Here is a 14133-nt window from a genome sequence, read left to right on the forward strand (position 1 = left end):
CACTTCAAATAACAAATGGCACAGAAGCACCACACTGAAGATACATATCCTTTGACCTATGTAATTAAAGTAATAAAGAACAAACTAACCATGTATGTCTGGAGCCATTGCTTCATATGAATAATCTTCACCCTTCATGAACAACAATAGCTCTTCTCCTGGTTTAATATCCCGTGTGGCTTTGTAAAATATCTGCAATTTTAAAAATAAATCAAATAAAATGTATCAAAACTTGGTAAAATATTACTTATATTGCATTTTAAACCAACAATAAAATATTTGTTTAACTTTTTATGCAGGCACTAAGCTTCGAAAAACTAAATATCAGCACATGATTAACAAGCCTGAAATTTTAAACAACACCAGTAGATGGCATCCAGACTCAACACCAGCAAAATAACCATATTTTAATTACAGCCTTCTTGTACTTCATATGTTCTTTGCCTGAATATTCTTAGCAGTAGTTAGTTTGGCTACTGAAAGCTCTACATCCTGCCAAGAAATTTATTAGACTGATTCTTAACATTTCATTGAAATGAAATGGACAGAACCAACTACATTGCTCAATGTTAATGTAGTAATGAAGTACATAGTTTAGTTAACATAGTTTAAAAAAATGACCTATTCTTATTCTCCCTGCAGTTAATGTGTCAGTCTGATACTTAAAGAACAAAGAAAAGGGGACTGAATGAAGGCAAAAAATAATAAAATAATAAATCACATTTGTAAAACTGACAGGTTCCCCAGTAAACCATTATAAATATGTTCAAATCTGTTTCTAAACAGAAGACAGCAGTCATTAAAACATGTGTGCCATCAAATACTTTCTGCCAAATATCATTCACATCATCATAATTGGTAAACTACATTTAACCAAAAACTGATTTAGCTAAGAGTTCACATACTATTTTTGTACTAAGTGAAAACATTTTACTTATAACTTTGCTTTTATCAATTACACTCATATTTCATAACAGTGCAAAAAGAAAAAAAAAAGGATAACATAAAAAGTATTTAAAAAGAAACACTATACCTATAACAAACTGCTTATTTTTAAAATAGTACACTTTTCATGCATTCTTTAACAAAAGACAAATTGAAGGGTTTAAAAACAGTGAATATTTGAAACAATGCTAAACTAAAAAGAATGATTCATTGAATCAGTTGTAAAAAATCATTTCTAACAAACACTGTGAAATGCATATATTATATGGTTCATGGTAAGTATATTATATTATATTTGCACTAACACAGCAATACCTTTGGTTTCCCATTACATACGTCAAAGGCCACATTTCATTTCTAGAAACGTAAATGTTTTATAACTATCAGTACATAGTATGTAGGTCTTGGCTCCTTTAAATGAAGACAAGCCTGTGGAACTTTAATCAGATGTGTTTTGTCTACACAGGAAAAAAAGACTATAAAATAGTGCTTAAAGCACAGCTGAAGATTAGCACTTGCATTCTACACTAAATGTGTGTAAGGATAAGAATTCTTAAATCCACTTATTATTTAGCTACAATTTTTATACAAGAGAAGAATGACAAGGTAGTAAAAGGAATTCAAAAGGAAAGTATACTTTATATTAAAATTTTTAATGCACCCTGTCTTCCAGCACCTGTGCAATCTAACATGTTAGTTTCTTTTTGGACCAGGAGAGTTGCTTAGTCAAAAGGTGCACATGTGCAAGTGTAAGGCATTTAGAGACTTATGTTTGTGCCTATTTTTTTTTTTTTACAACATAATGCATTTTCCCAAAACATTTTAAGTACACTGGTTTTGGCAGCTCTTGAAAGTTTAACTTATTAACTTCCGTTCTAAGCACTAAGTTGACATTCAGATTGTGACATATTAGAATTTGACTGTGGATTCTCGGAAACAGAAAGGTTAAAGAGACCATAAGCTTGAAAATAGTTACAATTCAAAACAGTCAATTAATGCTCTGCTTTACCATAACACAGGACAAAACCAGGTCCTGCATTTTTTACAGCTATGGAATTAAACTGATATTTATTTTTTTAGAAAAAATTCAGGATACAAAAAATGGGGTTCACTTTCTTTGAGAAGAAAATGATGACACATTTACTGCTGACTAAAATATCTTATGAATTCTGCAAAGTAACATTTAACTTTTTTTAAAAAAGAATGAATACTGATAGAGAGCTGCCTTGGTGTCAGAAAACTGGCACTATGAAACAAATTACGGTGTTTTTGCATTTGTGATAATAGATGGAAAATGGCTAGATCTTGACAAAAAGGTAACATAATGAACACCAGTGTGAAAGAAATCAGAAGGATCATGTGGCTTTTACAAAGCATTTTTATTCATTAGTTTTGAGTTCATACTTATCAAAGCACCTGCAATTAACTGCTTAGAATTAGATGACACTCAACTGACGAACTAAGAAAGAAGAAACCCTTGCTTTGTTAGGTTCACCTATGCCTCATTCAGGTGTCTGTTTGTTGTTTATTGGCAATCACTGCCTTTTGTGTTTCTCCTTGCTGTCTTTTCTTTGATAATGAATGTGTAATATTAATACTGTAGAGAAAAAGACTTGAAGTAAATGACAGCTTAACTGGCCCCTAGAACTGAGGCTCAAGTGAGTTCTCACACCTGCAATCTGTTATACAATGAAGCCACCCGAGGACAATGACATCCTTTTGACGGATTGCTGAGTTTAGGATTAGCAGAATACACCCCGGCTATGGTGATAATGGTGATTTCTGAGTAATGGAATGAACCTTGAACTTCAGCAGGAAGTTGTGTTAATTCAAATAATAGAGAGAAACCCTCATGTTTTAATCTTCCTAACCACAACCTTTCTCAAGGTGAAGAGGTCTCACTCAACACACAGAACTCGAAGAACCATCTGGGGTTGTGCAGCATATTGATTTTTACACTGCAAATTTTTTTAATCTATATTGTGCAACCGATTCATAGTTTTGGAAAAGTAAGCTGGCTATTCTTGGATTTGTCTTACGTTTAATTTAATTGTTTTCAAAATAATCTGAATCAGCACACAGGACTGATCATAAGATCAGTGTTGAGTATAAATATCTTTCCCTCATATTCACAGCTATACTGTTTTGAAAAAAAAAATGACAGTTTTACCAAGCAATCAGTCCAAATGGTGCCTGATAGGAAATTAAAACATTACTTAAAAAGAGAACAAATGTTTGCTTTACAGGAACATATCACAGTATGTTGACAGCAATTAGGATAACATTAATTCAAGTTTGTAAATAAGGTTCTAGATTAGTTTTGAAGCTAAAAATGTTGCCTCTGAAAGATTAAACAAGAGTCACATTTCTTCTGACACTCATCCTAAAGTACCGTAGTAACCAAAATGTTATAGTCAGGTTGAAGGAAATACATTATGTATGGTTATGTGACTATTTTGAATAGATTTATGTTTAATGGATATATTTTGAACATTCACTTAACTACACAGTCAAAATGTTACATTTAGATTTCTGCTTTTTTTTGCTCATTGCACTTGCTTGACACAAGTATTAGGGTATACTTTGGCCTTACTTAAATAAGCCATTTATATTTGTTGAGGTTTTTGTAACATCCAACCTGCTAAAAAGTATTGCAATCAGGAATCATTTTTGTTAATAGTGAGATTATTTGTTATAACTTTACAGGTGAGCCTTTTTAATTAGCAGGAAACAATCTATACCGATCAAATTTTTTTTTAATCCATTCCTAGTGGCATGTAACACCTTACACAAAAGAGGCCGTTCATTAGGTGATGAGTAGGTCTTAGTCACACTTTGGCAGGAATTCATTAACACTGAAAAGAGTAAAAACAGCAGAACTGGAGACCTCTTGAGCCTGGCTTTTCACATCCCAATGTTTAACTCAGCTTTCTCATATCACAACTGCCCCATGCTCGTCTTTAACAATTAGACTCACCCTTGTTTAACCTGCCAAGGCTGTCTTTCAAAATAATGCTAAGGAAGGGATTATTTTACAGCAAATGAAAAGCAAAGCTGCATGTACAAAATTATTATACTAAGCTTACAATGTGCTCCAAGATTCTAATTACATAGCTATTAAGTCCGGCACAGCACACAACTACTAATAAGGTAATCACATAAAACACATTCCCTCAACATACAGTTATCTTAAAAAAATGAATGTGATAACAACTGAACACTACCTGAAATCAGTCATCTAAATGGAAATACAGCCTAATTTAATTTAATTTGTAAAGTATTTTGGTAATTCTAAAAAAATGTACTCTGTTAAGGCTATATATTTCTTACAAAATGTTTTAGTCAGCTTCTATAACAAACACTTTATCATTATAAATTATTGCCAAAAAATAAAGAGAGTCTTACTTAAAAACTGTTTTGAATTGTAATTATGAAGATTTTATGTTGATGGGACACTTAAATTCAAAATAATTCAAATAAAGTATATATGCCATTTTTGTATAGAATACATCTTATGGATTAACAGTAATTATAACATACATTTGAAAAATATAGATATATTGATTTGAATAAATGATACTTTGTCAGTTAAAGTCTATAAAGATACTTTATAAAATTATTTTTTTAAACTTTCATTGAAAAAATAAAATCAAATCATAACTAGAAAAACTTAAATGCTTTAATTTTATTTTACACAGTAAATCTTATATTCACAGTTTGTGTTAAAGTAAACTAATTCATATGTAAATTGAATTTTAATGTTTTGTATTTCAGCATTTTGGTACTTGTTTATAACTATTTAACCCTAGATTAGTGATTATGTGAATTTAAAGAAATGTATTTAATCTATGCAGCGGTTAAAAATTCATTTTGTCAGTCATGTCCATGTCCAAAAGTTCATCTGAAAAAATGGAAGAAAATAATTTCCAAAATGAAAGAAAAAAAAAAGGTATTTGCCCATCAAAAGAAGAGAACAGTCACAATGAAACATTTTACAATTATGTGGCTACATAATTTAAATTGAACAAAATACTACTCAGTGTTCACTTAGCTGTTTAATAACTTATACAGTTCCTTTTCTATCTTTCTGCATTCTAAAAAATACTTCACTATTAAAATATAAAAAATTCCAAAGCAAAAAATATGTTTATTGTTTTTACAGGTACAGTTCTTTAACTCTCAATATTCGATTCATGTATTTCACTTGAAAGGATTTTGAAACAAGATGCAAAAAATGAAACATTTATTGAAGATCAGCATAATTATTAAACTAGATTAAATACTTTCCTTAAGATTTAGGATTTAACTGCACTATATAATTTAAGTTAAAGACTTATTTTAAAAAAGAGAATAAAATGAAACCTGCACATTACTGACAATTATTACAAACCCCACATAATAACTAATAAGGGGCAAAAGAATATTTCTGAATACTTAGAAGCAATGTTTTTTCATTTTGTTCAAAAATTTAAGTTTGAAAATAAATGTGAACAAGGACTTTAACTGCATTGAAAGAGAGAGATGTAATCTTGATCAGCTTAACGTCTGAACCCTTCCTTTTAAAAGAACTGAAAACAGGGCATAGGGGCTGACAGCATGCTGCAGTAAAATGCTTCTTCAGGCTTCAGTGCCAATTTAAAGGATTTAAAGAAAGTCATGCAAGTGTTCACAACATACCTGATCATTTATCTGGCATGCAACAAGATTGTGCTGGTCGTAGCATTGGGCAAACTGGACGTATTTGAGCCAGCTTCCTATGTCTGGCTGACTACCATCTATGCAGAACTTCACATTGCCAAACTCATCCAAGATCTGGAAGAAAACAAAATTACAGATCTAATCAGTATATGCTTCACTACAGTGAAAGTCAAAGATAAATTATATACCTCCCACATAGCTTGCCCTAAACAAAGATTCTTAATTAGTCTTCTTTTGAGACCTCCCAGGCTAACTAAAATAATAATACAATATAATATATATGCGTATAATATATAATACACATGTGTAGTGGTGAAGCAGTGTCTCAAGGATCATACATCCTATTTGAACAGAAAAAAAAATCTTTATTTTCCTACTTGTTTGATCCACATAACAAAAACCTCTGAAACGAAAGCCACCTTATTATTACAACATATAGACAGTATGTCATTAAAGAAAGTAAATTGTATGAACACAGTGAATATTGTGTTAAGCAACTGTTATGAAAATTCATGTGTGGAATTGATAATGCCATATCAATTCAGATCATGAATATTTAAATACAAATATTCTTCAGAAAAGTCAATAGAGTTATGACTGGCTTGTTTGCTAAAATATTCACATCCAGTACCAAAACGTAGAATAGTTATGGTACACATACATTTGATACAAACCCCTGCCTCACATCGACACACAGAAATTCTTTGTACTGAAACCTCTCTTCATTAACATGATACATTGTGCAAGATTTGTGCTCAAATGTATAACTGTCCTCCTAAATTTATATTTTCTTTTGCTATTTATCATCCATAATAAATGATTGCAGCAATGCAAAAAACTTCTTCAAAAAAAAGCTTAAAAACGCGTATAATTCAGTTAGAGCCACAGGTACTTGAAAAATAGTATAATTGTTTTAGATAAGAATTCTTAAAGGATTTTACACCTCAGTGATTAAACAACCGACTGTGCTCTTATCTTTTATGGGCAGTTTAATAAACGTAAATGTTTTTATCCTGTGTTGGTAGTAAAGCCAAGGAAAACTGCTTTATCTGTCCTACTACAAAGGTTAAAAGTCTCGTCCATGTTTACCTGACCCTAAAGTATTGTATCAAGTACAGATCTGGTAATCTTCTATGAGCGGTTTCAGACCATTAACTCGCAACAAACTGCATGCACTTACTACTTGGTTTTAGGGGGCAAGTGAGGTCGATCATGTATATGGATTCTTACCATGGCGAAAATCACTCTGTCCGCTGTGCCACTAATTACCAAGATCCCGCATGCTACACGGGACGTCTTAATTTCTCTAAAGTCTTTTTCCTTATTTTATGCGTGCATTTGTTTGTTTGTGCGTAAAACAAATTATCATTGTTAGCTGAAAATCAAACATGTTCGAAGGATCAATGGATTAAGAATGATTAGTTTTCTAAATTGACTGGGAAGATACTACGCAACACATCTGCAAAACGTAACTTAAAATTATTATAAAACATGAGAGTCCAACAGCCCTCTCCCAATATATTACAAAATGACATACCGATGTACATGTTTATATTTCAGATCTTGATGTGTAAATCAAATCGAAAATAAGTATTTTTCCTCGCAGGCTCAACTCTTCCGTAATAATAACAATAACAAACTTTAATAAAAAAGGTAGGTGTACAAGGAATAGGTAGCATTGTGATGAAAACCCAAATGACAACAGAGAAAATAAACGTGAGTTTTAACAAAATGGCCTTCTTCCCCACAAACTCGGGCTAATATTCCTAAACTCTTTCCACATTGAAAATGCCACGAAATGATGTTCGGTATCCTTGCAAATAAATCCAAAAAATATATTGAAATAAAAACTTTGTAGAACACACCTGAGTGAAGCCGTATGGAGGTTTTCAATAGAAGTGTAAACCAAGACATTGACCTTGGAATTGAAAGTTTTCACGCCTTGGTCACATGCGAACGTTTCGTACAAAAAAGGAACGGACTCGTTTAACAAAGTAGCAAATGAATCAATGAATTTATAACCCTCCGTTTAGCCATATTCCACATGCGAAGCTGTTTTACTATTTCACCACCTTTATTATTGTACAACTTAATTCCTTACAGACAGCAACCAGAAAAATGCACGTTACCTTATACTAGTCTCCATAACTATGAACTATTCATTTTGAATATTAAGTACAACTTTAAAACATCGGCGAAGTGAAAGGTGCACAGCAGAAATATGTGAACTAAAACGAGCGAGCAGCGGTCGGCAGTGCAGCAAACGTGAACAGAGCGCGCCTGCGTGGGAGAGGCTGGAGCGGCGCGCGAGTGACCGTTGACAGTCGCTTACCTGGACCACCGAGCACCGTGAGGGCCCGCGTCAAACTGCTTTGGAAAAAAATAAATAAATAAACTTCCACAAGGAGAAGCTCCAGTGACTTCTTCGCTCAGTCAAAAAGTGTTCGACATCAAGAACTTTGTGCAGCAGCGCGCCTTATCTTAAGCGTCCAGTCTATGGTATTTTTTGTTGTTGTTAGAAAGAAAATCAAAACTCCGCTTTCCAGAAGACAGTTATCTCAAGTGAGGCGGCGTCGTCGGTTGAAAATACAAAGAACTCCTGGATCTTTTTTTCTTCTTCTTCCTTCTCTCTCCCTCTTAGTCACACACGTACACTTTCTTTTATTATCAAGAGGCTGTCAATATGGTGAAATCGCTAACCGCCTTACATGATAACTTTATCAAATATTCTACCATCCATCCGGTGCTTTTATGCTGATCTAAAAATCACTTGATGTGAGGTAAATCGTTCTTCTCTTTTTAAAGTTTTTTTTTCTTCCCCAAAATAACTTCTACTAGTGGATAAAGTGGCCGCCAGTCGCCCACCTTGCTCTCCAAGTCCCAACAGTGCGAGCTGTGGGTGTGGGTGTGTTTGTGTGTGTGTTTCTCTTTCACGGACTGTCTCTTTAAAGACGATCTGCTCGCCCATCCGTACAGAGAGAGACGCAGCCAGGGCTATCTGCTGTCCGCGATCGGAAGTTGCACGGAGGCTCCTCTCAGTAAATTTTTAAAGTGACAGCAGCCTCCTTGGATAGGAGAGGTCAGTAAAAGGTCGGGAGAGGGTTCTATTGGACTGATTACAAATGCACCAGCCCCCAAAACGTCGTTTTTCTTGAGTGTGTTTGTGTTTTTTTGCACTTGGTGGAAGAAGGGGTGTTGAACGATGGTGGTGGGGGCAGCGCTCATCTTGAGCAGCTGTTTGATTTTCCTTTTTACTTTTTTTCGGGGGTGGTGGGGGGCGGGGGTTTGGTAGTGCGGGCTATTTGTTAGTGGTAGCCGTTCCAAAATTCGAATGACATATTCCTTACTGGAGGAAAATGTTACAATTAACAATGCAATTGTTATGACTTAGCAACAGGAAGGAAGTTTTCCTTATTATGTATTTCAAAAACAGTATTGCAATGTGCGGTTTTTCTCATGCATAGTAGCCCCGTATCAAAGTGAGAAATAAGTCATTTTATCAAAGATTCAATATTCCATATTTAATATGAAACACAAAATATTTATCCTGATTGCCATATGTGTTGATTGTCATTTTCCATCAACACCTGTTCCTGTTAAAAGCATACTATGTAAATAAAATGAGCGTTAGTCAGATAACACTATCATCTTAAAAGCCTGAATTCTAAATCTAAGAATTGATATAATTATGAATTAAATTAATAAAAGAGATTATATGGCGTGCTATGACGTGCCAGTCATATACATTAACCTTTGGCATTGCGTACCATAATCTTTCTTATTTCAGAGTTTTAAAAAGTAAACGCAAAATTGTCAAATTTTCTCTGAACCAAAGTATGAAATTTAATAGTCGACATTACAGTATATGTAAATCTCTGCAATAAACTGCTTGCTTTTGCAGTGTAATTATTCAGAAACTATAGAATACTTGTTGTTGCATATATGAGTTTATTTGCGGTACAAAGATTTCAGATTTTATCGTGAGTTATATTCATACACTTTAAATACTGAGCGTAATGTCTGGTAACACACATTTTGAAAAATGATTAATTGTATGTATTAGAAAAATAAGCATAGTTAATATCTCCAACCTTACCTTTGCTGCCATGTTAGGCAGTAAATGTTAAAATTAATTTTAAGTTAATGGTTTGTATTTGCGTCAGTTTATTATAATCATATATAATTTAACACTGTACACTTTAATATGTAGTCTAAACTGATAAGTTATGGATGTACAGCACCTGAAATAATATCTAAAATGTACAAGGTGTTTTCATATTCAATAGAAATCATTGCTTGTGTTGTTTTCATCTCAACAAATTTATTAAACAAAGATATCTCCAAAGGGACCATTAAGTAAGACTAATTAAAGTCTTTTAAAATTTTCAAAAATTGACTGACAACTCAGGAATTATCTATCTATCTATCTATCTATCCTAATAAATGGATATAGATATATAGAAATAATAATACATCCTTTAATCATCAGTCTTTAATTATTTTCACGTGCATATTGAAATTTAGTTTATATGTGCATCTTAGGAATAGTACAGTATTATATTAGTAATTACATCCATATAACGTAAATAAGAGTATATATGATTCTCAGATTAGTGACGTACAGTAGCTCAAGAAAACTACTAGAAATGCTAAGGCACTACGCAAACGAGTATGATGGCTCTTTGAAATGCGTGGCACTATACAGGCAGATCTTTCACAATTGGTCAAAAACAAAATTCTGCGTTTTTGTTGAACGAATTGGTTAATTTGTGTCAATCATTTCTACAATTATGCTTCAATGTTCAGTTTTCTTAATGATGCTTTTAAAATCCGGCCCCTCAGTTTATTAAATGCTAGAGTGCATTTCTCACACTCGTATTTTTAAGAGTCCGCCACAAGATGATGATTAATTTGTCTCGGCGGTACGCGTTATCTATGACATTGAACTTCTATTTCAGATAATGACTATTGTTTTAAGAAAATCGCCTAGCAATGGAAGGTAGAACAGGAAAATTCTTTTGTAAATAACTCTAAACTCAGCCAAAGATTCCCATAGACCTCGTTTCTTGAGAACCTTAAAGAGCTCCCGGTTTGTTGGTCATCGATTTCCTGCCCTTCCTCAACTTGTCCATTGTTGGAACCCTTTTTAATTTAGCCATAAATTGGGAAAGCTGGAGCTATGAGCTGTTCTATTTTCTTCCTGTCAGGATGAGGGATTTGTTTTATGATGCATTGTGTATTAAATACAAGTAATCTGGGAAACTGATTGCTAAGCCACAAGGGCTTGATCGAGGATTCTGATAGGGTCTTTTCCCCTACAGCACAGTCCTTTTTGAACAGGAGGAAACATCGTTGAGTAAACAAAGGGTCTTTTAGTATCAGTACCGGGCACTGGATAAATTGGGGTTTACTGATAGAAAAGTTCCGAGCAAGCAAACGCCAGTGTTATTCCCGTATGCGACAGTAGATGGCGTTGGGTGCTGCCTTTTTTTGTATAGCTGCGCACTTCATTTACCGTTCTTTTTAATCATCGAGAACATTTTGTAGTGTTATTAATTTAACGAGAATCAATTGACCGAGAATAAAATACATATATACATATAGTGCAAAACGCTGTAGATAAGTAAAGTTTACATTATTTTAAGTTTTAATGGAAATTTAAAATGCTGTTTCATTAATCATGTAAATTTTGTCAATTTAAATTATACATTGAATGATTTTTATGTTGAAATAAATAGCAGAATTATATTTATATTGGTTTAATAAAGTGTAACATATGAAAGAAAGAAAAAGAAAGTTTTTCATTTGGGACGGCTATTAAAGCTAATGTTTTGGAATTCATTTACATTCTTTTTATGAAAGTATTCATGTCACAGGAAAGCAAGCCCGCGCATACATGAAGCGACATTCAGTCATGGCTTTTTATAGCAGCAAAAATATACAACACGCACATAGACTTAACAGAAATAAATCGACCATATATAAATAATTAATAACTTTACAGAGGAAATGATCATTTATTATTTTTGTTTGCAAATGAAAAAGTCAAACTTTTCATGATCAACAGCACCTACAACCATTTTGAAAATATGGCATATGTTTCTGCCCCTATAAATAATGACACGTTATTTTATAGCCTGCTGGAAACCACGTTTTTAACGAGATCCATCTTCGTTTACAGGGTGCACTGGCAATGATGGGTAAAATGACTTCCTTTGTATCTGATCAGAATGTTATAATCTAGGTAACCCATCTTTCTGGCTTAAAACAATGCAGCATCAAATCATTATTAAAATCTGACCAATCATCAAATTGTGGCAAGTAACTTTTGCAAAAAAGTGTTCCAATGTATTTGCCTGTAACGGGAAATATATACAAAGTAAAATGGAAGTGTTATTTTTAGTGGTTTTGTTCAAAGTGATTGTAACTTTTTTAAAGGAAAATCAAAAACAAACAAACAATAGATATTTATTTTATTTGCTAACTGAATATATAATTTGAAATAAATGGAAATAAAAAGAATATGCTAAAGTATAAAAAAATGAAAAACATTCAAACTAAATGCCTGGTAAAAGATATGTTTTTTTTTTTTTTTACTAAATTTAAAATGCGTAGCAATTGCACTCTTGTTGGCAACATATAAGCCGTAGAATACATTCAGTTTTATGTGACCTTCACTTTGTGTAACTGAAACTGGCAACCTTAATTTGATGTTGTTCTGCAGTGTTTTTAGCTAAGGCTGGGTAACATAACATTCCACTCTGCGGCTTCATTGTGTTTTAATAAAATGTCGTGGATGTTACAGCATTGACAATACATAGGAGTCAAAAATACAGTTAAGAAGCTTAAACCAAAAGTCTAGTTTATTTACAATAATTCATTTTATTATTTAATGCATTAAGAAACTAGTTTGCAAGCTTGTGCGATATTCCCAGTAGACTGAACCTGATGACTTTCTTAAGACTTAAGCTTCACTTTGTCCCTGAAGTAGAACAAGAAGCAAAAATGTACAGTAGGGGTTTGCAAATGGAAACCCTAAGGACAAAGTGCATTCCAGCACATCATTTTGGAAAATAAAAGGGCTTTAGCTGTATCCACATGAAAACTTTCAGTGTCTATTTTAACTTGGACTCCTATGGCTGGTCCAACAAACAGCTGAAATATTTTTCAGAAGAGACATGTAATCACAACAAAACATTTTGATGTCATTTAGCTGTTTTAGAAACATCTTCCTGTTCATTTCTAATATCTACTCGGTCTTCCTGGGTACAATTTCTGCAAAATCATTACATTTATGTTTAAGATGCAAAGTAAACTACAGTAAATATAAACTTTTATAGAGTGTCCATTTCATGTAGTTCTTTGGATTACTACAGAAAAAGTCAATTCTTGAAAATGAATTATGCTCATAATGCTTTTAGCACTTAGTTTTATCTTTGTGTTGAAGTTTTCATTATCAGACAATTTTTTAAAAAAAGTATCTATCTATCTATCTATCTATCATAATTTATTATTGTGCTTTTTAAAAATAGATATTTTCAGTAATAAAATAGTTTGTTGAATATGGAGTATATATTGATAGCAGCTTCACATATTTTGTATAAAGTTGTTGATTTACATTATGTATCTTAATGCAGAAGCAGAAGTTTTATTTGTATTCGCCTCATGTTAGATTTCATTTGGTTTGTGCATAACAACTGGAATCCCTGTCAAATCTTTCTATCGACTTGCTGCCATTGATATCACAGAGATGAGACAATCCATTTGTAACCTATAAAGGAAATGGGTTTGTGATGTTGAGCTTGCTGGGGTGCACACTGGCCTTACTTCCAAAGCTCTGACTTTGGGGAGCTTTCTCTGGGCCAATTACCATTAAAAGAGAGGGGAGGAAATGAAAGGGGAAAATGTAAATAAAAAATTTCCTTGGTCTGGAAACAGGCCCGAGTGAAAGCGTGTTAATCTCCACCTCAGTAATTTGGTTCTCCTGGAGAAGACAGAAGCCCTGCTGCTGTGCCCTGCACTTCATAAATCACATCTTTATGTGGACAAGGTCAGGGCACCTAACAGCTCAGACATGGGCCTTTGCAGCGGTTCTGCGCACTAAGGCATGTTTATTCTCCTGCACAGATCTCCAAGGAGTAGTCCAGCACACTTCTAATTACTTTTGATTATTTTCATTTGCTTGGGTCAGCCAGGCATTCCAGGAGAGGGTTGATTTCCTACAAATTCTGTTGCCTTTGAGGAAAGGCCCTGTATGTTTTCAGAATTAGCACCCCATTATTTTACCAACTGCTAGCTTTTACAGCGAGTATTTCTGGCTTTGCATTGCTAAAATAATGTCTTTCTTGTTTACTCTGTGTCTCTGCTTGATTTCATAGTACATTTAGTCCAAAACATCAAACGTTAAATGCTATAGTTTTGTCATCGTTTGTACATCTTTTTCATCATTATACAGTTAACTCAGGTTGTACTTAAAGAAAAAGGTAAGTC

The 14133-nt window shown here is 33.3% G+C and overlaps 1 protein-coding gene across 10 annotated transcripts in view; it reads right to left on the minus strand.

Moving 5' to 3' along the window:
• The window catches only part of mecom (MDS1 and EVI1 complex locus), a 546819-nt gene that overhangs the window by 33603 nt on the left and 499083 nt on the right, over nucleotides 1-14133 (minus strand). For 9 of the 10 annotated variants that reach the window (XM_039759646.1, XM_039759637.1, XM_039759628.1 and 6 more), the window contains 2 exons: nucleotides 5623-5757; nucleotides 90-192 (listed from right to left, as the gene is read on the minus strand). In XM_039759646.1, coding sequence (XP_039615580.1) covers nucleotides 90-192; nucleotides 5623-5757 — 238 coding nt within the window. Of the gene's footprint in view, nucleotides 1-89; nucleotides 193-5622; nucleotides 5758-7975; nucleotides 8795-14133 lie in introns of those variants that run through there. The other variant, XM_039759656.1, reaches the window with a different exon arrangement.

Source organism: Polypterus senegalus, chromosome 1, assembly GCF_016835505.1.
Source record: "Polypterus senegalus isolate Bchr_013 chromosome 1, ASM1683550v1, whole genome shotgun sequence".
Classification (NCBI taxonomy): domain Eukaryota; kingdom Metazoa; phylum Chordata; class Cladistia; order Polypteriformes; family Polypteridae; genus Polypterus; species Polypterus senegalus.